General features: G+C 39.0%; 6 protein-coding genes across 6 annotated transcripts; 4 read left to right on the top strand and 2 right to left on the bottom strand.

The window, feature by feature from the left end:
- Window positions 1-10,491: 10,491 nt before the first annotated feature.
- On the top strand, window positions 10,492-10,968 carry MELLADRAFT_59562 (uncharacterized protein; the record flags this gene model as incomplete). The annotated part of the gene is made up of 1 exon (XM_007405281.1): window positions 10,492-10,968. The coding sequence occupies one exon, from the start codon at window positions 10,492-10,494 to the stop codon at window positions 10,966-10,968; it is 477 nt and encodes a 158-aa protein (XP_007405343.1).
- A 3,356-nt stretch (window positions 10,969-14,324) lies between these two features.
- On the top strand, window positions 14,325-15,195 carry MELLADRAFT_59561 (uncharacterized protein; the record flags this gene model as incomplete). The annotated part of the gene is made up of 4 exons (XM_007405282.1): window positions 14,325-14,430; window positions 14,565-14,649; window positions 14,733-14,854; window positions 14,939-15,195. 4 exons carry the CDS (start codon window positions 14,325-14,327, stop codon window positions 15,193-15,195), a joined length of 570 nt encoding a protein of 189 aa, XP_007405344.1.
- A 603-nt stretch (window positions 15,196-15,798) lies between these two features.
- Window positions 15,799-16,204, bottom strand: MELLADRAFT_102333 (uncharacterized protein; the record flags this gene model as incomplete). The annotated part of the gene is made up of 2 exons (XM_007404972.1): window positions 15,799-16,051; window positions 16,143-16,204. 2 exons carry the CDS (start codon window positions 16,202-16,204, stop codon window positions 15,799-15,801), a joined length of 315 nt encoding a protein of 104 aa, XP_007405034.1.
- A 226-nt stretch (window positions 16,205-16,430) lies between these two features.
- On the top strand, window positions 16,431-17,709 carry MELLADRAFT_70793 (uncharacterized protein; the record flags this gene model as incomplete). The annotated part of the gene is made up of 2 exons (XM_007405283.1): window positions 16,431-16,534; window positions 16,610-17,709. The coding sequence occupies one exon, from the start codon at window positions 16,663-16,665 to the stop codon at window positions 17,416-17,418; it is 756 nt and encodes a 251-aa protein (XP_007405345.1).
- A 4,511-nt stretch (window positions 17,710-22,220) lies between these two features.
- On the bottom strand, window positions 22,221-23,195 carry MELLADRAFT_102330 (uncharacterized protein; the record flags this gene model as incomplete). The annotated part of the gene is made up of 3 exons (XM_007404971.1): window positions 22,221-22,450; window positions 22,605-22,975; window positions 23,071-23,195. 3 exons carry the CDS (start codon window positions 23,193-23,195, stop codon window positions 22,221-22,223), a joined length of 726 nt encoding a protein of 241 aa, XP_007405033.1.
- A 358-nt stretch (window positions 23,196-23,553) lies between these two features.
- Window positions 23,554-25,762, top strand: MELLADRAFT_102329 (uncharacterized protein; the record flags this gene model as incomplete). Its single annotated transcript, XM_007405284.1, has 8 exons — window positions 23,554-23,586; window positions 23,683-23,991; window positions 24,091-24,240; window positions 24,305-24,551; window positions 24,637-24,782; window positions 24,868-24,997; window positions 25,079-25,417; window positions 25,503-25,762. 8 exons carry the CDS (start codon window positions 23,554-23,556, stop codon window positions 25,760-25,762), a joined length of 1,614 nt encoding a protein of 537 aa, XP_007405346.1.
- Window positions 25,763-25,903: the final 141 nt, after the last annotated feature.

Below are 25,903 nucleotides of genomic sequence, written 5' to 3'. Positions count from 1 at the left end.
AGGCATATGTAGGTAATTTTTGGGAGGATCTTGTCAAACTGGGAAAAGTTACATCAAGGATCACATTTGATTTGCTTATTCTTATTCAGATGAACAGGAAACTGAGCTGACCTGTATGAACATCATGGTAGCTAACGATTTAATCTGCTTGTTGTGCATATGTAATGTGGGTTTTATGGTTTAAGTGTGTAGTGATCAATGATCCTTTAGAGCATCCATAGTGGTGTGGTGTAAAGGTAAACTGTGTTGTATGGAAATTTAGGGCAAACACATCCACAGCTGATGCCCTGAATTTTCACCTAGCAAAGGGAATTTCCTCTGTGCAAGCCAAAGTAGAATGAATTTGTTCTATTTCACAGTGCCCGTGGTGAGGGCCCCCAACGTCGGGGGCTCCAGCAAGTACAAAGGCTTGCCTTTTACTCTTGAAGGCCTCCAACGTCGGGGGCGCCCTTCACAGGAACTGTGTTTTGGCTTGCTCCCTAAATTCATCTGTACCTTGCTTTGCCTATAAACTCCCACTTTGTCGACCCAGTCCCTGCAAATCATCTCCCTTGATGATCAATAACCCATAAGAGCACCCACTATGGTTGCTCTAACAATGTGATTTAGCGTTACTTTAACACTAACTTATATACAGGTCCACTATGGACCTGCTTTAGGCTTGCACTCCCTGTGAATGTGTTGAATGATGCATCAGGGTTGTCCAACTCTATGCAAGCCTAAATCAAGTGCTGTCTTACAACTTGACACATTGAATTGGTCAACCAGGTCAATCAACTTTGGTTTCTTTGACGCTTTGAAGCCTCAACACTTCACAACTTCAACAATCCACTTCAACTTTGAAACTTTGAAAATTCAAATCTTCAAATCTTCCCTCCACTATCAACTGATTCAGAATGTTGATTCTGCTTGATCCTGCTACTTCAACAGCCACCAAAGAAGGAGGCAATTGGACTGAAGCTGAGCACAAACAGCTAGCAATATCTTGGGTTTTCAGCTGCACTTGACCCAAACACTCTAATAACTTGTCAGGCAAGGCCTTTTTTGAAGATATTGCAGCTCATATCAATGATCACTCACACTCACAACAAACAGGCAAGATGGGTAAGAATCAGTGAGTAGTATATCATCTTGAATCTATCAAATGACTCAAAATTCAAAGTTTAAATTACCTTTCAGATGGTGTACAATGAATCCATCAACCCAGAAGTTCTCTGGTATCTATGCTTGCTTGGAGCACAATCCACCATTGGGAACATCACCTGATATGTGGATTGTTGATGCAATGAAAGTGTACCAAGCCAAGATGAAGACCTCCTCCAAGTTTCTCATGGCTTGGCAAAAACTTTGGTACAAGCTCAAGTGGGATACTTGGTTTATCAACCAGCACAATCATTCCCCTTCACCACCCCTTCTGACATCCTTCCAAATCCAACTCCAGATGCGACTCAGAATGAATCATCTTTGGCTAACACATATGCTCAACCCAATGACAGAGAACAACCTATTGGTGGCAAGGCGGCAAAGACACAGTGGATTGAATCAAAGCAAGAGAGTCATGATAAAGCAAGAATTGAAGCAATGGCCACATTCACTACAGTAGCAAGTTGACGAGCAGATGCTAGCAAAACATCAAATAGAATTGTGAATAACTTAATGTCAAGTGTGCTTGAAAGCAAGGATCTTGAAATAGCTTGCGCAAGGGAGGAAGACTGTCCTGATGAAATTTCAAAGAAGATATTACAAGATTTGAAAGAAGAAGTTGCTAAGCCATATCAATAGCTATATTTACATATCATTATCATCACTATCAGTCTTTCATAATCATGTAAAATACAATTATTCATCCTCAAAGAAAATTGATATAAAGTATCAGTATGACATTTATGTAGTAATGTATAATTAAAAGAAATGCAGTATAACACATTTTTGAACTGAGAGAAACCCTCATTGACCTGCTTCCTTCAGCCAGATGTCCATTGTGAGATTGTGCTGAAGCTCAGAATGAGCTTGGGAATCTCTCAGACAGAGGGTATCCTGAAGGTATGCCATCAGAGTGTTTTGCTTGTAATTTTGGAATGAGCCTTGTTTCAGAAGTGTATGCTTCAATGATAGGATCAAGTATACCTTGATCTTGAATGATCATGTTATGTAAAACTATGCAGCAATCATAGCCAACTGCATGTTGACTAGATACCACATGAAACATGGCATGCGAGTTATCCCAAATTGAATTTGAATTACTCCAAAGCATTGCTCAATGTCTTTTCTTGCTCCTTCTTGAGCTTCAGCAAAAGGTGTTGCCAAGGTTGATTGGCAAGCTTGCAGTGCTTTGACAGTTGTCGGCCAGTCAGGTTGTATTCCATCACCAAGGTACTGTAGTATCCTTGCTTGTAGAGTTTCCCGTTGACTGTGAAGTGAACTTCATCTTTGGTTCCTAAAAAAACATGGGTCAGATCATGAAATTGTAAGAAAAGTTGACTAGAGTCACATTTGAGGAAGTCAATGAAAAGGAAAGAACAATTCAGTATGTTGACATTGTTAAGGGAACCTGGAGTTCCAAAGAATGCATGCCAGACTGTGAGATATTTGGAGGCAACTGCTTCAAGAACTACAGTTTCTGTGTGTTCTTTGCCTTTGTACTGTCCACTCCAGGTAAGTGGACAGTTCTTTCAAGCCCAATGCATACCAGTGAGGCTTCCTTTACAACCTGGTAAGCCACATAGTTTGTACTCCTTTGTAATTCAATTGAGCTCCTCAGCATTTGTTGGTTGAAGGTAATCTGGACCATATATATCATTTATATGCTTCATACAAAGTTTCAGTGTTAATATTGCTGTTGTTTGCCCCATACCAACATAGTCATCAGTCACATCCTCTGGAATTCCCAAGGTGAGCTGTTTCAATGCACAAACTACCTTCTGATAAACCATGAGTCCCATCACACCACAGGCATCTGGCCTTTGAATCCAGAATCAATCATATATTTGTATATCTTTGATTATTCTTATACACAACTCTTTACTCATTCAGAATCTGCGTTCAAACTTTGATTTGTATCTAGCGTCAGGTGCAAAGTAGTCATCATATAGTTTCTGATCACGGTTAGGCCTATCTCAATCTATTGTGATTCAAGTCTGAGGTGGTGGTGGTGGTGTGTGAGGTCTATTGATCAAGAACTCAAAGACCAATTGGTCCTATTCTTGCTGTTCCTCATTGTCATTTGAAGATTTCAAAAGGTGGTCAATCTGTCTTTTCAACAAAGCGAGCATTGTGATAATGAAAAGATTTAACTGTGTATAGTTTTTTTTTGTTTTTTTGCAGCTAGACACGGCCTGGACAAATTATGTCTTTTGTTTGGAGCTCAAAAATATGTACTCCTGAGCCAGAAACATAGTTTTTCCTGGTTGTGTGTAGTTGTGAAAAAAGAAAAAAAAACTATACCCGGCAAAGTATACACAGCTTTGAGTACCATAAATGCAAAACTTATGATAAAACACTCCCACCATAGTGGGTGCTTTAACTCACCTCACCAAATGTGCTTCAAGCCGTACTGTACGGAACCACTGCTGTGCATTGGTCAAAATCCATGCCTCAAACACTTCCCTAAACGGTCCGTGCAACACTCTGTACAATACAAATTTACGGCACAGCTGTGGATGCTCTTATGACCGTTGATACTTGCAACCATTTCCCCCTGCTCAATTGAAGGGAATTTGTTTGATGTCCACAGTGATATAATTCTTCTGACCATCTGTAAAAAAAGTTTTTTTTCCTCCTGGATATAAGAAATTTTCTAACCACCAAACACTCAAGATATAGAATTCTTAAGCTCATCAAAAAAAGGAAATAAACAAATCCTTAAGTCAAAGTGTCACCAAATTATATTTTAGCCAGGTGAACAATTCTGTTTACATACCCATCTGTAGAATAGAAGAGGCACAATTGAAATTGAAAAGATGAAGAACAATTATTGAAAAGTAGGAGGACAATCACAAACTGAACTTGCAAAGGCAGCAAAACTGTCCTGAAGGTGGACCAGAGCAGAAGAGGATTAGACAGTACTTATGTGAGTATGGTCCTAACTTGACCAAGTCCAATCTTGTTCCTCGTACATTTGAAGCTTGCGGGCCCGAGGAACAAGGGACTTACACCCCGGTGACAAGCACAATATTTGGTGGGAGAATCTTGCCCTGTTGTAACTTTTTTTGTGATTTCAAAATTTCTTAAAATCAATGTACTTCTGTCGAACTTCAGCATTATGTGCTGTCAACTATCCTTTTGGATTCTACCATTTCCATCTCAGGAAAAGGTTTTACAATCTCAAAGATTGAATTCCTGAGATTTAATAGGACAGATCAACTGTAAAGAGACACTCATGTACATAACACATCTAGCCACAGTTGCTTTCTGAAATCTCAAAAACTTGATTACGAACAAGTTTTTACTCAGATTGCAATAAGAGAATCCGAAAGCACAGGGATGAGCGCAAGATACTGAGCTTCAACATAGTCGGATGGCAAGAAATTTCATGATCACATAAAAATGAGCTATAATGGAACAAGATTCTTCCACCAAAAGCCTGTACGAGGAACGAGATTGAGCTTGGTCAAGTTAGGTTTGGTCCACAATTTGATCTTTTATGTAGATGTGGTATTTTATTCTTTCAGAAGATTCTTGTTCCCTTGGTCCCCATCTGAACATTTCTAACATCTCCATCTTCGTCCCCGATACTAGGTAATCAGCATTTTTGGCTTCTTCAAGATTGATGCTGTATCTTTTTAGAATCGTGGGGTAAAGTCAATCGGTGCTACATGTACGCACCTTGCGATACACAGAAGACGTGCGGATCATTCATAAGTCGCAATGACGCTGGATTGCCCCCTACATATTTGATCACTCAGATCCACGCCTCTTGTCTGTTGAAGCCGTGGTACTTTTCTCTTTGCTATGTCTCAAGCTCAAGCCATAGAGAATCAGGTCATGAATTTTGTTCTTCACCTACCTTCGAACGTTGACCCATATCATGTGACAGCCGAGTACATTGCGGCTTTCTTTCGGGTACGCTGCCAGCTCTCAAAGTTATGGTTCATTCCTTGTTATCTTTTGAATATTCAAGATAATCAATCCTAATCCACTTCTTATTTCTGAATCTCAAGCCATGTTCTCTTCCGACATGGTCACTCTATATTCAGCATTTGTTCGGAGTAGGCTTTGTGATGTGAGAATAATGGACTTCCTCAAAGTATACATTTGAAGATCGAAGATGGGCTTATCTTATGGATGATTTTAATCAATTCATTTTGAAGAATGTTATTTCAATCCTGCTATGTTATATATCTTCGATCCCAAACCAAGAAGTTCTATCAAATTGGTCTCAATAACTGTAAGTTTTGATAAGCTGCTGATAAGCCTGATATACATGAACAATATAGCTGATCCTCCCCATTAGTAGGGTTGATACTTCTCGATCGTGCTAACCACTGTGGCTTGTGTTACTTATTTTATAGTCTTAGTGAGTCTCCATAATATTTGGTCTGCTCCGATCAAATTGACTGACGTGTTGCCTCCTTGCCCCCACAAGCTGCAATTGCTGATGTAATTTGTGAAGATCTGGTACGAATTGGTGACCTAGACCAAGCTTGGCCAAATTTCTTGCTCGCTGTCAAGTGTACGATAACCGTCATTTGTGCTAGGTGAGCATATATCAAAAATTGTCTTTCTATATATAAAAAACTGACTCGTTAAGCATCTTTTGAAGCGGTGGGTACTTTGGTGCCATATAAGCCCTTCCTTCGTCAATAGCTGAATCGCTCCCCTTTATGTACTAACCCACGCTGAATCAGTCATTTTATGGCTATGCATAAGTCACGTTGCACTCACCAAATACTCTGACATCACATTGGATGAGGCCGGGAAGACCATACCAACTGCTGTGATCCGATTAATGAATGGGTTCTTAGTGGTGATGCTTACCGTACCAACTGGTCAGCTTATATGTCTCGCATTGTGGCAAATTCATAGAAACTCACAGAGACTCCGATTTCAGTACCTATCTGTATCTCCTTCTATCAGCTTACCATGGAATACATCCAAATCAGAAACGCCGTAACACCGATCCTTCACATCCTACGGAAGACCTCCTGCTACCGAGAAACGTGCAGCGTGACCAAAATGATACCTGTCATCCTGCCACTCCGGGGATCGCTAGGCCACATTGTTTGTTGTTCCTTAATAATCAGCCAAATGATTTGAAACAGAAACCTACATGCTCTTCACTTCAAACTTTTGTCATCTTAGGATCTAGTAGTGCATTACTTTCAGATGGGACTCGCGTACTACCTAGCGTTTAGCTGCTTCATCTTACTGGTAAGCTCTCAATTTCATATAAAATATTTATGTCTCAAGGCTTATCATATTTGTGTTGCTTAGTTGTATCCTCCATTTCTATTCTTCATATATCAAGGCTTGGCAAGAGGTATTACCTTGAGTGATTCACTAAGAAGACAGAAAATAGCAGTCTTGATGAACACTTTTCTAGAATTCTCCATAATGACCTTCCTTGTGATCATGACGAGTTATGAGGTAAGTGTTGAGATCTCAATAATATATGTATATCTATGTTTTTGAACTGGCTCTCAAGACCTTTCTTTCATATTGTCATTTATATCTCAGTTGTGTGTTGGTGGACTTCACACTTTCTTGTATGATCCACAGTATTGGCTTGTCATTCGAATCGTAAGTCATCACTTTTTCAAAATCAGATTTCTAAGTGGTTTTAATCCTCATTTGTTAATTCTTGTAAAATCGTAGGGTTTGAATAGTGTACTTTCAATTTTGGGAAACCTGTGCGTAGATTCTTGACTCTGCTTCATTCACATCAGATAGACGGCTGATCAGAACTATGACCAAAGTGCCATATTTTGTATTTTACATAGTCTTCTTTCAAATAATGCCCAAAGTCTCGTCTAACTCTTTAATTCTAAACAAATACAAACAAATGATACCATCAGAACACCTGTTCATCTTTCTTTACTGAGCAGCATCTTCGATACCAATGTTTTCTGTGTTCTATACCAATCCATGTCTGACCTGGGTGTGTCAATGAAGTTTAGATGGACCCAGTCCTTCCATCAAATATGGGTTGATTGGGTTGAACTGTATACTCCACTGTTGTTCATCATGTCTGGATCCCTCTCATTTTTTGTACAGTGACTTTTTTCTTTTGAAAGACTACTCAAGCAACAAAATTCAACAGTATGGATCACACTGTATCAAACACACACCACAGGGAGAATTGACTTGTCTTATGTGAGCCCGCAGACAAGGCATGCTTTTTTGTGTGGACCACCTGTCTTCCATTGGCATGTGGGTGAAACTGACTGCATAGTGTGTCTTACTGGATCATGACGCCTGCCGGTAGGTGGAGAGCACTTCCTTCAATCCAGGGTTTGAAAGAGTTTGATGGGAATCAAGTATCAACACAAATCAAAGCAAAGTTAAGTACCTGGACAGACAGGTGAATATGTGAGCTCTAATGAAATTTGACAGTGCAAGGACAGCAGAGATGACTTACCTGAAGAAGTGCAAGAGGAAAAAGAAGTGTGCTACATATATGAGTGAGCTAGGTCCAGGATCACAAAGGAGATGAGGATGAATGTGATATACTCTGAGCTTTCACATTCCTAACGTTGAAGAAAAAAACCAGAGCTTGAGAGGGGACAGTCATATAAGAATAACCAGTGAAAAGATAAAACAGTTAAAAATTCTGACAACAATCCTAACTAGACCAAAGTAGTCAAGTGAACATGGAACAGGAAACAGAACTTCAATCAATTCCAACAGAGAAGTTTATGAACACATGCCGTTTTCTGATCAGTCTTGATTACATTCCTTCTGTCTGGATATTGAACAACTATTGTACTAATTAAAATACAAATAAATAGATTTTTCCAACACCTTCTTGAAACTGTTATCTTCCATTGCAAAACTTAGGACTGAGTTATCACAACATGGATTTGTGATGGAATTGAAAATCAATACCTTTTTACCATAAGAGATTTTTCTGGTTCTGATTATCTTTCTGCTGATCCAATTGTTATAGCTCCCAGTCCAATGGGTATTATCTATGATTAGGTAACATCAGAACAATATCATGTTAACAGAAAGGAGATTTGCTGAACTTCATCTAAATGTGTGTACAAGTTACCACACCTAGGATTTGCTACCCTTGGGTTTGACCAGTACCAAAACATGGTACCACATTACTTTCTATGTATAACTTCAACCATTGATCAATCACTTCAACTGTTTTTCTATTGGTTACAATTTGTCCAAGCAGAAAATAATCAGGAATACCTGCATGAAGTGTTTTGATCTACTGAAAGATTTGAATTGATTCATCATAAATATTCAAAATGGTCAATCAAAGGCAAATGCAGTTTTGCCCAGGTACCACTCAAGAAATGGTGTGATTACATAAACCACTTGGAGGAAACTGTAGATTACTAGAGAATGAGATAAAGACAGGCAAGTATTTACAAAGTCATGAGTAATTTTTGGTGTATGTACACTCTCATAATAAGACATTTGGTGTGCTTCAAGGCCTTAGGAAGACCTGTGAGTTGGCATGTAGACCAAAATTTCTCTGAATCCACAGGTGTTCTACTTTTAAACCATCTAGATTCTAGAGGCATTTGATGAGGGTAATAAGTAGGGGAAGTACTACAGTGCTTATTGACAAAGCTCCTGATTAACTGGCCCCCGCTGGTCCCACTGGTAGAGGTACCTGTGGATCACAAAGGGGTTTTCTTACCTTTGCAAGCTCAGTGCTCTGCAGAGGGACTTACAAATTATCAGCTGTTTTTGGTGTGTTGACAGGGATGCAAGAGGCCCTGCTCTTCTATAGTCTTGCATCTTTGGTAGTTGATGAAATACACAATTTCTGAGGAGAACAAAATCTGCAGGACATCAAGATGAACAAGTCTGGCTTTTGAACAAAGTTCATCCATCTTGATCATCTTGGAAGAGAAAGATATAAAGTTCTTGTTGAAAATGAGTCTCAGGATCCTAATAAGAATCTCGAGATGACTTCTTCGCTAGAAAACGCTACAGTGAAGAAAGGAACACTGAGGGCACAGGTTCTGTGTTAGACTGAAGCGTATCTGCTAGTCAACGACAAGAACAAGACTAACCTGCTCGCTCGAAATAAAGAAAGAGCGCACGTAAGATGATTTGTAAAAGAACAGAAAAATTGAAAACAGTTTTGATTCTTTTCGACACACACCTGAGGGCACAGGTTCTGCATTAGACTGAACTAGCGTATCTGCTAGTCAACGACAAGAACAAGACTAACCTATCCACAGCAGGAAAACAAAAACAAGATGAAAGAGATAATCAGAAAAAAGGTTATGAGAAGAAACAAGTTGATAAGCAAAGAAAAGATTTCTCTACCTGCTCGCTCGAAATAAAGAAAGAGCGCGCATAAGATGATTTGTAAAAGAACAGAAAAATTGAAAACAGTTTCTAAGATTGAAGTAGCGATGTTAGTAACAAGAATGATCTCAATCTGAAGTACAAATGAAAAACTCACTGATTCTTTTCGACACGAAAAGAATCAGAAAAGAGGGAGAAAAGAAATTACAAAGAGAACAGAAAACCCCAAAAGAATTTCACCAGTAACCCTTGATTCATTTCTCATGCATTAGCCCCTTTGCTCGCCAACAGATTACCTGCCAAGAATCACCATACTTGCACCCGCTTCCCAACTGTAACAACCTTCTACACAAACCACCATTTACCTTAACAGGAAAATGATCTTTGACCACTTACACCAAGATAGTATCTTAACAAAAGAAGAATGCATTATTCAGATCCTTTGTAAATTTTGTTTTCAAGATACAATCACCAAATTTCAAATTTCAAAATCTTTCTTTCTTTCTACAGAGAGCTCAGAGTGAGATACAAGAAATCTGAATAGACAGATCTGAAGGCAGTAGTCACAAGCAGCTCCAGTTAAAATGGGCACTTGGTCCTTATTGAGATGAAGTGAGAGTTTTTGCAATTTTCAAAAACCTCCCAGCCAAACTTCAATTTTGAAACACACCAAAGAGAGCTGATAATTCCTAAGTCACTCTCCAGACACCCAAGCTTGCAAGGAAAAAGTGTCTGGCTACAGAGGGACTTAGTTAAGTTCAAAGTTTGACTTGTCTTGCACTGGAGAACATGCAGGCATGCCAACAACAGGGGAATTAATGTACAAACATATATTACATTTGCAAGAAAGGTTGACCACTCAAGGAAGTCTACAGGCCCAGATCTTCTGCGCAGTGCCACCACAGTAAGCTGTGAAACCTCACTTCCACCACCAATGGTTCAATTTCCCACCACTTCCTTCCACTTATTGAATCCGAGACATAAAACATGCTCCCATCTGCTCCCATCAAACACTCCTTGTGCAATTAAAGGGACAAGGAAGCAAAGGCAGAAAACATGTATGTTCACTGTTCTATCTTACCTTATGTTTTTCCAGAGGAGCATTATACAGATCCCAAAGAATCACATCAGTTGCTTGCACCAGTTGTGCTCTACAATGACAGACCATGGTCAGGTTTGATAACAGATCATTATCAAACTTTACTTGGAATGTCCGGTGATTCATACAGTCAGTTTGAAGATCACTACGGTCATTCATCTTATCCAAACTCCACTTCTTCTATGAGAAAACCTTGTCAACTTCCAACTTTTCAACCAACTAAACGGTCCAAGAGTGATCTCCCAACACATGATCCTTCAAGACTTCAAAATTGGTTCACCGAGCCTAAGGAAACAAAATTTGGATTTGGTTCTTCAAATTGGCGGGACACTGAGAAGTTGTTTGGAACAATGTTTCTAAATCCTTCCCATCATGCTACTACACCTTCTCATTCCAAATTGAGCTTCCAGGTGCATTTCTCTGATTTGAGTTAATTTAATTTGGATTTGGATTGTATGAGAAACAAATATTGAATTTGTTTCTAACAATTTCAAATCAAACAATGTGATAGTTCTTGATAAAATTGAGGTTGAGAAAAGCTTCATAATCCTGAGATGGGATGAGATGCAAGATTGATGAGGATTGGATGTGGGGTCAGAAAGAGGAAGTGGTGGGGAATTTATTACTTTTGCTAAAAAGCTTGGCCCGATTGAGAAAAAATAAAACAGAATTAGACCCAGATTTCGCCGCAGCGGTCACAACGCAGCAGAGAGAAAAATTTTGGGGGTGCTGTTGGCTCTGGTGCGAGCTCCCAGTCATATCCTTCAAATCCCTGTCCCTGTCGATTACTTTGTTAGCATCACTAAACTCAGCTCAGTCGCTTGTTGCTTCTCGCATCCTGGAAACGTGTCTATCAATTGTGGCCAACCCATTGCTGATCTGTAGGAAATACACTTTTTTTGCTTCAATTCCTCCCATTTGTCTCTTCAGTGCAATTAATTGAACTTACTGATGATCCCTAATATCATTTCTAGGTATCCTTCTACAATACCTACCACCATACTGTCCCAAGTTGAACCTTATCGAGTTTGGATTTAATGTGTCAAAGTTTGTTGTCTGGAGATCACAAATTTTAGGTACGAGGTCAAATCCAGTCGAACAGAATTTTGTACCATCATTGTGGTTATCAGATATTTGAAGGGGAGCTTGTTTTTTTATATTAGATGAATTGTAGTTAGAGAAGATTGTCATCACATAGGAATTATAGATAAGATTGGTGTGAAACTGAAATCGTTTCAATCTTCCTCATAGGATCACAAGCAAATCAATCGATCTTGATCTTGTCCGTGAAATCAGTCTCTAGATTACACAAGAGAGCTGAGATTGTTCACAATCTTTTCTGTGGGAGCGTAGGAAGGTTGATTGGTTTTGACCAAGCAAAATCAATCAATTCTTGGATTTTGGATGTCTTCAAAAAATGAGATCGTTTTCAATCTTGACTTCAAACCCGATGATATCTTAGGTTTTATTTCATAAGAGATCTGAGATTGTTCTCAAGTCGGGATCATAGGATTGCCTCGTAGGAGAATCAATCAGGAATTGATTGGTTTTGATATTGGTCATAACCAGTCCATGTTTCTGACGATCTTGCTTACCTTGAAAAGTCACTCACATTTGAGATATCTTTCATGAAATATCCAATTGTTATTCAGCATAGCTCGGCACCAGACAAGTTGAGGAAATGTAGGATACATTTCATTCAACTTGCCTTTTCTCTCACATTAGCACAGCAGTTGTGAGCTCCGTAAAAGCTCCAACATCATTTCTTTTTTTGATTTGTCAACAAATGCTTGTTATGATCAATCCGACAATTCAAAACCTTCTTGAAAGAGTGTGGGAAGAAAGAGCTGGTGAGGTGATGGTGAGACAAAGCTAGGCGAGACGATCACGGATATCAGACTGTGTTGTGAGGATGGTCATCTGAATTGAACAATATGAAAAGTTTGTTAGAAAGCACACCAATAGATAATAAAGAAGAGATATATTTTAATGTAAACTTAAAGCAACTTACCAAGAGTTTGACAACCTCATCTTGCAAGAGTGTGCAAAGAAAGAGGTCAAGGTGATGGGGAACTAGAGCCTAGAGAATCGAGATGGGTGATGGATCAGCGGAATGGTAGGAAGGTCACACCAGAGCCAACAGGACCAGACAGCACCCCCAAAATCTTTCTCTCTGCTGCGTTGTGACTGCTGCGGCAAAATCTGGGTCTGATTTTGTTTTATTTTTTCTTGATTGGGCCAAGCTTTTTAGCAAAAGTAACTGTTGGTGGTGGAAGTGAGGTTTCACAGCTTGCTGCGGCGGCACTGCACAGCAAATCTGGGCCTGTAGACTTCCTCAAGCGGTCAACCTTTCTCACAAATGTAATACAATTGTTACTGAATCATGGACCCTGACTTCTCACTCTGAACAATGGATAGTCTGTAGCAACTACAGGGAATGTGATGTTGTCAAGATTTTATTTTTAGAAACATGTGCAACCACTGTAGAGGCATATTCATCACACAAGTTTTTCTTCCAGTGAGGAAGATTGCTTGCAAGTCAAGCAACACACAAATAAATTTTTATCTCAAAAGAATTCCTTTGGAAACTTCTATGCATAATTTCATCAAGGAACTGATAAATTAATAAGGGTCAATATATATATTGGGATACATGCATACATTACATGAATCAGCATTTACTTCAAATGTCAGGCAAGTGCTCTAAGCTCAAGTTGTCAATTGTGTACTAATTGATTGATGTCATGTCATGTGCATGTGAGCGTACTCTTGTGGCTGTTGCCAATGACTGTACCCATCACGTGAGTGTCTTCTCCCCAAGACAATGGACTGTTTGGTTGATCAAGGAGGTAATTATTCCAAATGGTGCACTCAAAGCAGCAGAAAGAGCCCTTCAATCCTATATAGGAAAGATGGTAAAAAAGGACTATAGAGTATCTTCTCTCACACCTTTCATATAAATCCAGTATTCTCTTTTTTTGGGGTTCATTTTCATATCCCCTCTGCCCTTTTTGTTTTTTTGCTTTTGTTTTCCTCTTCCACATGGTTTCTATAATCTCTATAGTGAATCACACTCCACTCTTCTACCTTACCCAGCGCTATATGCATGGATACAAGGACTGAAATGAAATCATCTTTACTGGCTTTTAACCAACATCATGGTGCGCTGTATAGCGCACTACGTGATACAGCGCGCTATAATGACGATATTGCAACGGTTTTTCCGCTGCAATATCTAGAGAGAGCCTTTCTTGAACAGATAGTGCAGGCTCCAATACGCTATGAAATTTGGCCAGATTCCATGGCTTGGTTCAGCGATTTAGGTGTTGCCATGCCTGCAAACACACCCACCTCAAAGTTGTTCAACTTACATATTTGCAATGGTGGTGTCAAAAATAGAAATGAGCATGTCTGATCATGTATGACATCATTGATATGTAGTCCTCAGAGTGCGCATGCGTGCACCTCCCTCTGTCGCACTGAGGCTGGCGCCGACCACACGGATGCTCACTGTAGTCTGTCACACAGGCAAAAATCTATTGAGCACCGATGGGTTTCACCAATGTGTGAACTGCATGTGACAGATATGTGACTGGATTCGAAGCTCGAAGCTTAACTTGAAATCCAAGTTGTTTCGAGTTCACACCAACCAAGTCTTCTCCAGAATTATCTAATCAAATCCAACAACCAACATCACAACTCTTCCCAACCTTCAAAGCAAACCACCGGTGTTGTCATCATCGATCAAAAGACGTTCGTTTTGGAAACCTCAACTTCAAGGTCTTTTGGAATGGGTTATCTTGGTTATGCAGCTACATCGGCCTCAGCTTTAACTTTAACGACTGTTTCACTTTATTTGGTATTTACCAATTCAGGTGATAGTTTTAATGTTGGTGGTTAGTTCATTCCGGTTGGTTTTTAAAATCCAATTATGATCCATGATCCATGAAACTATATGATCTATTCCTTTTGGGTTTCTGAATTCTGACGTGAGCTGTTTTTTCTTTTCGTGATCGATGATTGGGTTTAGCTTTCTTGGAAGAAACTTCACCTCATGTCTGGGCTCTTATGGGTATTGCATTAAACATTGGATTGAGTGTGATTGGTGCTGGTTGGTAAGTTTGATCACAAGATGTTATATCCTTATAACTCCAGATGATCGAAATGATGCTCATTTGGATTTTTTTTTGGTATGCAGGGGAATTCTAACAACGGGTACATCTATCCTAGGAGGAGGAGTAAGAACACCTAGGATCCGAACCAAAAATTTGATCAGTATCATCTTCTGTGAAGTAGTAGGGATTTATGGAGTCATTGGAGGTTCGTCTTCTCATCATATTCTAAAATAAGAATTACCAAACCGTATCACTAAACCTTCCTTCTAATCTTTTTTTCTATCTAAAGCTATCGTCTTCTCATCCAAGATCGGATCATTCTCATCTCCTGAAGGTCTTTATACTAGAGAAAACTATTTCACAGGCTATTCTTTATTTTGGGGAGGTTTGATTATGGGATTTTGTAATTTGTTATGTGGAATTGGTGTAGGGATCTCAGGTTCGAATGCTGCTTTAGCTGATGCTTCAGATCCTAGTTTGTTTGTCAAGATTTTGGTCATTGAAGTCTTTAGTTCTATCTTGGGATTATTTGGATTGATTAGTTGAGTATTCGATATCTTTCGTCTTCAGTTTAAAAATATACTGACTGTTTACTTTGTTTTTTTTCAGTTGGACTCTTGGTATCTGGAAAAGCTGGTGAACTCAAATGATCTCAAGCAATCAATTTTAGAACCTCGTATAGATAGTTTCCTAACTTAAGGTCTTAATCTAATCTATTCACATCATGCATCTCTATCTAGCTTTTTACCTTTCTCATCTCATTTGTCTGACTATGATCACACACAGCTAATCAGACGCCCGTTTGGGTGATACAATTGTTGCTCTCCAATGACATTTCTACTTCTCTACGTTTTGTACAAAAGAATCAAGAAGTGTTTAGATTGACTATTTTTGAGACTGAGGTGAACGAGTATTGTCAAACAAATTGGTTACAAGTTGGTTGGGCTTGAAGGCTAACTAGGACATCAAAAGGTTTAGTTTGGCTTTGTATGCCTCAAATAGTCACACATGGTTCCCTGATAACTTTTCCCCCAACAAAGAATACATTGATTACACGTCCAGTCCTGGAATAAGCTACATAAATTTTCTTCAGTACCCAAACTTAACGATCTTGAATGATCAAATCCGAATGAAGAAACCGAAATGATTTTAAATTTGAGCTTTTAAAACTTCAACTGCATAACGTTTTTTCATCTCATAAACTAATTCAAGTTGAATTAATCGACGTTCATATGAATCAATAGTTTGAGTAACTTCATATAAAAGTCTTGAATAATTAGGATCTGGATTTGAAATGTTTGGAATTGAATCTATTGAAAGCTGATAAGCATCTTGTAAGAATATTAATTTTGATTTGTGGTCTTTGATTTCGATTTGAGCGGTTTCTAATTGAGAGATTGCTCTGAATTGCAAACAATATCATGGAAACATCAGATAATCTCAATTCTACACATAGGTTTGTTTTGTTTTTGTTTAGAGGGATGTTTACATACCTGTTTGGTGTTATTAGATCAGCAAGACTGTTTAAGAAGAGATCAGCTTCGTCTAGCTTCATGTTTTCTCTTTGATCTAAGCTGAGGGTTTGTTGAGTGTTGAGAATGTTTGAACTTGTTGAAAGGGTAAGACAGAATGAAAAGTTCAACTTGAAAGCTCAGTAGAAATGAGTCATGTGATCGAATAACTTGTAAAGGGTACTTAACTGTGCGAATCCTTAGAATTCGAACTTTACAAAGGATCCTCAGTCATCCTCGAAGAGTCCTTTCATCACACCTCATGGTCTCTTTCAAAATATAATCCAGCATTCTCCTCTACTTAAACAACATTCATTACCTCCATCAAACTCAGATCAACTCATTCCATCTCACATTACCATCGATTAATTAAAGTAAGATAATCTATTGAAAAGAGCTTAGTATTACTTTGAGTTGATAAAGTTGACCTATCTTGAATCTGGTTCTAGAATCTCATCCACAAATAATCAGTCTACAATAACTTATCAGTTCTACGTACGAAATGCTCACACCGAAACTCGTGGAATACATATCACCATATGTTCCAATTCAAGTGATCACCGTCATCTCCGTTCTTGGTTTAACGTTCGAAAGAATAGTGTTTCCGAAATTTCAACAAGTTTATGCCAATGCTAGTTTAGATCCTAATACACTTTTACCATTTATCATCTCAATGATTGTTTTATACTTATCTATGATTTCAATTTATCATACCATCAAAGCCACTGCAAGATTAGTTTGGTTTGGAATCAAATGGAGTATTCTGATTGTTGGATTATGGTTCTTATTAGGATTTGCTAATCAGTTTGGTCATCAACATTCAAATCATTCTAATCAAACTTTATCTTGGTGGTCTGATTCAAATCATTGGAACTGGCTTAATTTTTATAAATCAAATCCATCAACATTAAATCCATTGAAATTGTTCATCTTACAAAGTTTACCGAACCTTTTGGATCCAATGAGTTTCTTTGAATCGGTTTTTTCTTTTGCTCAACCTGCTTCTACTTCTTCTGATTCAAATTCAAATTCAAATTCAGATACTTTTTTTAATTTTCCAAAAACAAATTCAAAAAAGAAAACTTCAAGTAAATCATCATCGTCTAATAATAATAATAATGATAAAATAAATCAAGTTAGTGAAAAGATGAAACAATTTGTGGTACAAAACGTTAAAGAACCATTAGTGATGATGTTAAAAGAAATTAAAAGTAAAAATGATCAAAATGGAAAAGGATCAAAAACAAGAAACCGATAAGAAAAAAAAACTTATCAATGGTCAATTGTCGATAAATATTTTATATCTCATTTTTGTTTCCATTTTTGTTTTTTGTTTTGTAAAATCAGTCATTAAAGGAAGGTTTCTTTTTCTTTGTGTGTGGATTTTTTTGGAGGGCATTTCAGTGTTTGATAAAAAAAATTGTGTAGAGTGTGAATATGATGATTTTGATTTTTGAAAACAAGTGTGAATAGTAAAATTGAATTTTTTGTTTGAAGTTGTAGATTCAAAATTCGTTTAAATTTGAAAGGGATCAAAAAATGGCAACTTCATCAAATCTTTTGACTCATAATTACATATTAAGAGTCAAGATGAGCGTCATTTCAATCTTTGAAGATATTCCACTTGATCAATACAGTAATCCTTGTTAAAAAAAATCTACAGGAGGAGCTGGATTTGAGATCCTAGGCTCAGATTTCTCTCAAGTGTGTTTTATCACCGTATTTGAAGATCAGATGTACTTCTATTAAGAATCATTCTAGACCTTTCCTTTACCTAAATTCTTACCAACCATCATGTTTCATACAGTCATTTTGCTTCATTGAGTGAGTTGAGTGAGAAGTTTTTTGGGACAATCATTGAGCCATACAAGATGCCAGCTTTTCAAAAAGCTTGAACTTGAGCAAGAAATTCTTGGATTTCTGTTACATAATCCTTTAAAAAGGTTATATTATTAGATTATTCATCAAATGATCTGATTGCTATTCTAAGTAAATCCTACTAAACTGAGGATCTTCAGAATTTCAAACAAAGTGGTGATATAAAGGTTTGGTTTGATTCACTAATTAAGAGGTACATATTTAAATGAAATTGAATTAGGAAAAAAGGAAATATAAAAACTAAACTGATCATTATAAGTTTAAGACATTAGGAAAATTAGATGTGATAGAAAAACTACTACAACAACAACAAAGAAAAAAAGAAACTTTAAAGAAAATAGTAGTCAAGAAAACAAATCAAAGCATCAACCAAAAAGTTTGACCAAGGTTCAATTGATTTTCATGGACTTGAAACCCATCAAATTTCACCATAAAACTTATTCAAGAATTCTAATCCAGCCATAACCTCGACATGTGATTTACCTCCGTAGATCCTCACCGGTGCTGGAGAAGGTAAATCTGAAGGAGAAAGTAAACCTTCATGAATCGTATAAAGCGTATTGATCGGCTTGGTTGGATTTTTACTCGACCACTTTGCAGTGTTCCTACTCGAGAGTTGGATTCTTCTTGAGGATGATGAAGTGGTTGATGGCGTCGTGAAAGAAGAGCCAAGAGCTGAAACCACACTTGATGTGGCAGAAGATGATGGTATGGTGAGCTGAGGTGTCACCAGGCTCGAAGATACTATGCTAGCTGGGGCGTATCCTTCCTTTCGTGGAACTCGTCCTGGTGTAGAAAGTGGCCAGTTAGCCATGTTGGATTGAGGTTTTGAAACCTAAAGAAAAAGTATACGTAAGTCTATAATTCGATTTGGAAAGATTATCCGTTGTGCGTTTAGGAAGAAGAATCAATCAAGTTGAACATTAAACAAACCAAAATGACATCCTCATAGCGGCCAGCTTCACGACCGTTTGTCTTCTCCATCACATCGTCATATGTGTGAACTACCCTTTGACTGAAGTTCTTATTAAAGGGGAACCCGGCTGGAACACGAACAGGTATCTTTGTCTATGTGAAGAAAGTATGTTTTGCCAGATCAGATGAAGATACGAGAGGATGTTGATGAGAAAATCACTTACTGATCTTTGACAGGCGTATCGTCGAGATGTTGAGTTGCTGACCGATCGAGCCAAAGCTACCAACAGTGGATCACATTGGTCCTGTTAATTAGCAAAACGAAAAAAACAGTGATGAGCTTCAATGATCAATGATTAATAATTGAATAGCAAATGAAAAACTGATGATGTCCATGAAGAATCGGGATTGGAACATTAACAAACCAAAATGGAATCCTCAGAGTCATCTGAAGTAGATTCCTCAAGGTTCGTCTCTTCCTTTACATCATCAAAGGTATCAATTATCCTTTGGCTGAAATTCTGATTAACAGGGAATCCGGCCGGAACACGAAGAGGAACTTTGGTCTATGTGAAGAAAGGATATTCATTAGACCAGAAGAAGATGTAAGATTTCAAAAGGTTGATGAGAAAATCGCTTACGGATCGTTGGCTGGCGTAGCGCTGAGAAGTTGAAGTGTTGGCTGATCGAACTAAAGCCATCAGCAGTGGATCTTGTGGGTCCTGTTAAAGGAACAAAATTGAAAGGACCGAGATGAGCTCTAACGATCAATAACGGAACGGTAAATGCAAAGCTAATGACATCAACGCTTACCAGTGTAGGCTTCACGACCGGTTTTGAATGTGCCATCTCGTAAGCTTTTGCACGCTAAATTCGAAGCCTCAAAGTCAGTACAATAATCATAATTACTTGAAAAATAGAGTAAGAAAGCTCACTTTGAAATTTGAGGATGATATGCCCAAGTCCTTAGTTGGCTTATCTGATAACTTTAGTGCAGATAAGAGTCGTGAACGGCGGCTTGGTTGGGTTGATTGAGAATGCATGGTAGGGAAGTATTGTTGAGGGGAAAGAAAGTTAAGAGGTATGCGGGTTTCGAATTGGTATTCAAGAGAAGATGAGAATGATGGGTTCAAGAAGTAGTGTAAGAATGGTAGTAGTAGTGAATTTTTTAGAATCAATTAAATGATATTGAAGGAATGATGGTTAGGAAAGGTTTTGTGCTGACGAAAAGGTTGAGTATTTATATCTATTCCAGAAGACCTTGCCAGCGAAGGATCTCTGGCTTCATACGAAATTCAACGCATGGATGAGTTTGGTATCAAATTCTTGAGCAGGTACGGAGTCCTATCTACTTTGTCCTGAATAACTTCCTCGCCATCTTTTAGTTATGAGCTCGTGAGTGGTCTGTTGAACCATGGTAAAGTGAAAAACTCAAGAGTCAAACCCAGCGAAGGCAATGAGCATAACCATTTTCAACTTTAGTCAGTTCTTAATCGAGTGTATATTTTTACCTGAAAATTTCTTATCCGAGTTTTGTAGATCAGGTCACAAACATTTCAGCTCAGCAAAAGGATGGCTGATGACCGTTTAGAGATATTCAGTGAGTTGATAGAAGACTACAATGCAGGATATAATCAATTATACTTACTCAACAAGACAAACAAAGACTATACGCGAGTCGAGTTGAATATTTTGCAGAAAGAAACCTGTTCCGCTCGTCGCTTGAGCGTATTTCAAAATGATCCGGAGATTTAACTGACCATGTGACTCATAGCCTTCAGACTGATAACATTTCCCAAAGGATTTCTGGGGGGTTCACTACTATAACTCTTGTACATGGATCAGCAGTAAAGTCCCGTATACTTGGCTCCCGAGTCCCATTGTTTTTCTTCTGAAAGTCCGGTGGTCTAATTTTCGAGCTTTTTGAAGAGAAAGAGCGGTTGAGTAAGGCGGGTAGTGAAAGTGTGGTACAGGGATCATGATTCCATTATTGCAATGCTCCTTCTAGACCTACAATGTTTGAAATGCCTGTAACTCATTGCACGCAGGAAAAATTCTGATTTCCACGCTATCAACCACTTTTATAAAACGAAGTAAGATGACAAAATTGACTGCCCTGGCAAAATAAGATAAAAATGAGTATGTATATATATAGCTTTCTCTGTCAAAAGATGAGTAATACTAAACTGAACTTCTGAGAACATATCAAGATGTTTTGTGTTTCTTTGGTGTTCTATTCTTCTTTGCTTGGGAGGATTGAATGTGTATTTGGATTATTTTCCCTGATATCAAACTTTGTGGTGATAATCTCATTAACATATATTTCTTGTCTTTTGGCTATACATATATTTATATCTCTAATCTGTTATCTCTTATATGGATTCAACTTATCTATCTCGTTATATCACACAGTGTCTTGTACAATTTCATCAGATGTGTCAAAAGATTCAAGGGTTTTCCAAAACTCTTCTGATGCATGGCAAGATAGATTGATATATGTGTTGATGGTGGTGAGACATGATGCCAGTGGTGAAGTAGGTGATAACATTGATAAAATTTGCTCCAGGTTTAGCTTTTTACCCAAACATGACACTGTTTTCTTTTGAATTTTTTATGTTGTTTCAAAACATCGCTATAAGGTTTATATACCCCATTATGGTTCACCTATGTTTGAGGTTTCAAGAGCGTAATCAAGATTTTGAGATCATTGACACACTTATATATCATTTGAGAACAATCTGGTTTGTATCCCATTGACTTGAGGAGCAAGTCCCTCTTTTGACAAAGTGCGGTCGTGCTCTGTCCATTGGATATTGTATGAAATGAGACAACATTGATGATTGATTGCGTAAGAAAGCTATATAGAAGCAACACTCTTGATATGCCAGTCTCAACATCCCTCTTAAAACCTCGAGGATTTGCATTTTGATGCCTCAGTCTTTCTAGTATTGAAGAAGCCCCCATAGTTTACCAGGCTTTAATGGTGCCAGCATAAAATGGACAAAAGGAATTTGATCTTTGCATTGACTGGGCAAGAAGAAGTTTTACAGTGCCAAGCTAGTTTAAGAAGTGGCTAAATTTGCGGAGTATAGATGCCAGCCAGCACTGAAGTAATGTCTAGGCCCATGCAGATTTTCAACTTTGTGGTCGCAGTGATCATAGGCCAAGAGGACGCAGTTGATTGACAAGCAGTGTTGGTCAAGAGAGCGGTAACATAAAAAATAGTATACAAGATTTCGGGTCTCTTCCAGGATTGAATTCTACTGATCATCGGGTGGGTGGATCCCAGAATGCATAAGTCCTAACTTCAATACTCTCCCTAGTATCAGTTACATCCGTATTTTCTGGAGATAACGCAGCAGTATGTGGACAGCAGCTGGCTCGGTGAAGTTCATCTATCTTTGCATTCAAGACTGGGTCAACAGCTGAGTCGTAGCAGAGGATTAAGATTGGTTCTGATGGCATTTGATCTGAAATATAGTACCACCGTTGAGATTCTAAATTCAGCCAAGATGAACGACGCGAAGAGGTACAATCATATCGACATTATCCATTCCAGAAGAGATGTGGAGATGCATAATCATGAGCTTTACATCCCATGAAGGAAGAATCATATTATCTACTTATCCTCAATAAATAATTCAGGCGCACCATGATATCCTACGGAAAAATGCTCGCCAAAGTAATCATTGCACCTCACAAGCTCTGTAGGCCGTACACTTCGACCGTCACATACCGTCAGAGGAGCATATCGTACCGGACCCTTTAATGGTCTCCAGAGATTGATCATTGTCGCTCGACCACCGCGGGATACCCAAGCTTGGAGCTCTTCAGAGGTCTTGAAGCCTAACTCAGAGCTGATTGCTTCCCTGGCCCGATTGTCGGATTGATCAACATGAGCCCGAGTGGCGGGAAGGGTCGAGCTAGGATGATCTGGTTCTGTCTCGGGAGTGACAGCAGAGCGGCGGATATGATGGTTCCAGGCCACAACTCTATCAGCACCCAAGCGAGTTTTGAGCAAGCTGCAGATCCAAGAAAAAGTATAAAAATCAGAAGAATCAGACTTGCAATCGAGTTAAAGGCAACGTAAACTAAAGATCTGATCAGCTCAGCCTACTCGCAAGTCGTAGTGCGATAGCGTTTAGTGACTTCAAATCGCTCATCCGAGCCAATTATGGTTCCAAACTCCTCATATGAGATATCAGAGGGAGTCTGCCAGAGAACTTCGAAACCAAATTCCATCAGGTTGGCCTGACCAATCGATGAAGTCCGCAAATCTTCTGTATTTGTAGGAATCTGTTTGAGATGGATTATTTGACTTTCTTTTGAATCAGATTCGACAAGTGTGGCATGTGGATATGGCACCGTACCAGGTTCTGGTAGAACAGTGTAATTGATGAGAAGGATCATGCTTTTCGAGTAAGCCAAACGAACGCTCTTGAAAGTCTGATGAACGACGTCAGGGTTCATGTGTGGGTAGAGAAGTACCCGGTACCGAATCCTCGGTCCGTCCAAAGGTTACCTGAAACCTCGAGGAAAGTTCTCCAAGCTTTTCTTTCTTTTCTTCCTCAAATCGACGACGCGTTTAACAGGTTGAATCATGGCAGCTCTGCCGGAGACGCGTACAGTGACAGTGAGTAGATACATATTCAAATCACTCGAGCAATGAAACTCACGACCGCTCTCTTGAACTCTGCTTCCCATTCTTCCCATTGTCCAAATCTTGCAGACCAGCGGAGTCTTGAATAAACCTACCAGGTTTTTGAGAACCGAGAATCCTGCGGATGAGGTTTTTACAAGACTCAATTACCAACATTGCCTACATGACCCACGTCGATCACCAGCGGACCACGTGTATTCCACAAGATGTCCTCACGAATTTCGGTTCCAAAAACGAACGACTAGAACAGAGGCAATTCCATCCGCCACGGGACCATTGCCTCCGGTGGAAGATGAAAAAGTAGTTGTAGAAGAACTGGTGGTGCATCTGAGTGATTTGGTGTACCAAATGTACGCCGAGTGGACCATGTCTTGGGAGGTGAGCAGCTTCTACCACCACCAGATTGCTTGTTTTTTTTGTTGACATATCGTTCTTTTGTACCAATCGGTACTTTGACTCAATGCGAGCCCCATCTAGTTTACTGTCTTGGGCATGTACGATGACCAAATCCATATCATTAATCACGCTACTATCACGCCATACAGCGACCCAGCCGAGTGGAAAACTATCACTGTGGGCAGCGTGAAGGACATATTAGGAAGGTTCAAAGGCTCTCATGGTCTTGAGGTATGCATTGCGTGTGCAGGTGAAGATGGAAGGCTGATTCTTTCCACACCACTTGTGAATACAGGATGTACTCTACTTCAAAATAAAGTGGTCACGTCAAGAGATATCTTTGGCAACGTTTGATAAAACTCGACGCGAGCTAGATGATCTGAAGAAAGCGATGCTGCAAACACGCAACACATTGCTCGAAACTTTTCAAGAGCCCTCAATTGATATGACTCGATTAGTCTTTCGTTCGAAACATGGCGAAACTTTTAAACATCTGTATGTCCCAAGCCGTATACTTACACGATTCGAGTACTTTCAGAAATGTCAGTGCAAAGCTTTCCACTTCAAATCACTTCGTGCTAAATGCCTATCCAGTTGGACTGACTGGTTTATTGTTGGCGTACCCAGGTCACTCGCCAGAAGACTCTGAGTCACAACGTCTGGATAAAGCAAAGCGCAAAAGGGACGAAGCAGAAATGCTTACCGAAGAGTTACCCTGCAATGATTCCGATGAAGAATGGGACAGTGAACCTGACAACAGTGAACCTGACAAGGTACTTATGTTCAAATATTCAAGTTTTCTGATCGATTTTTGAAGTAGTGAAACTGATCTTTGACAACAGAGCAGTGGATTCAAAGCTACTATCCATGTCGATGGCACCTCGTACGCAATTTCCTCCTTATATGAATGTGCTTATCTTGTACGATACTCATTGTGATATTGTAGTCGACGAACATATCAAGCATTCATCGATTATGCAATCTGCGGGTAGGTTTAAGATTACAATTTCACAATCGAATCGTGCTTGTGAACACCTAAGAATCTGATCGTTTTGTCTCAATTACAGAGCTCTGCATTTCGCACCGCTGAGGTCTGCATACCAACAATACTGTGAAAACCCTTCCGTTCCGGCTCCAGAGAGCGGCCAATTACCAAAATTAGAAAATGTTCAATCACAGCAACTAAAACCTCATCTATCACAAGAACCGAAAAATGAGCAATCACAGCAACTAAAACCTCATCTATCACAAGAACCGAAAAATGAGCAATCACAGCAACTAGAACCTAGTCAAGCACCACAACTTATCCCTTGGCCTGAGTGGGCTGAAGCTCACTGCACCCCTCACACTGTTGTACCCGGGTTCAAAGTGCTCTCAAGCCCAAAGAGTTTGCATCGTTTGGCCCATAGTAAGTAAACCAAAAATCCATCTGCTTAGCTTTGTAACATGATTCAAGATAAATCCCTGATGTCCATTGTTTTGATGGAACAAAGCGTTGAACATTCCTGAATTAAAAGCAATATGTCACAAACAAATTATTAACTCCCTCGAGGTCGGCAATGTAATTTCTGAAATCCAGAGTCCAGTTTTCAAGCAACATGAAGAACTACGAGTTGAAGCCTATAAATGGATAAACAAAAATTGGCAATCACTTACTACCTCCGACCTTATCTCTCTTGTCAAAAATCTTTCAGAAGAGGAAGCTACTCTTCTTGTCGAATATACCCTTGATGATCTTGCTCCCTGTGCATAAGTTGATCGATCGATTCTTTGTAATTTTTGCGTTCAAGGATCCTAGGGTGAACATATTTATAGCTGGGAAATAGTCATTTGTATGCGTTAAGAACCTTAAATGTGTACAGTTGAGTCTTTCATCGATCAACTTTACACTTCA

Source organism: Melampsora larici-populina, assembly GCF_000204055.1.
Source record: "Melampsora larici-populina 98AG31 unplaced genomic scaffold MELLAscaffold_3, whole genome shotgun sequence".
Classification (NCBI taxonomy): Eukaryota; Fungi; Basidiomycota; class Pucciniomycetes; order Pucciniales; family Melampsoraceae; genus Melampsora; species Melampsora laricis-populina.
This window is presented reverse-complemented; position numbering and strand designations above follow the sequence as displayed.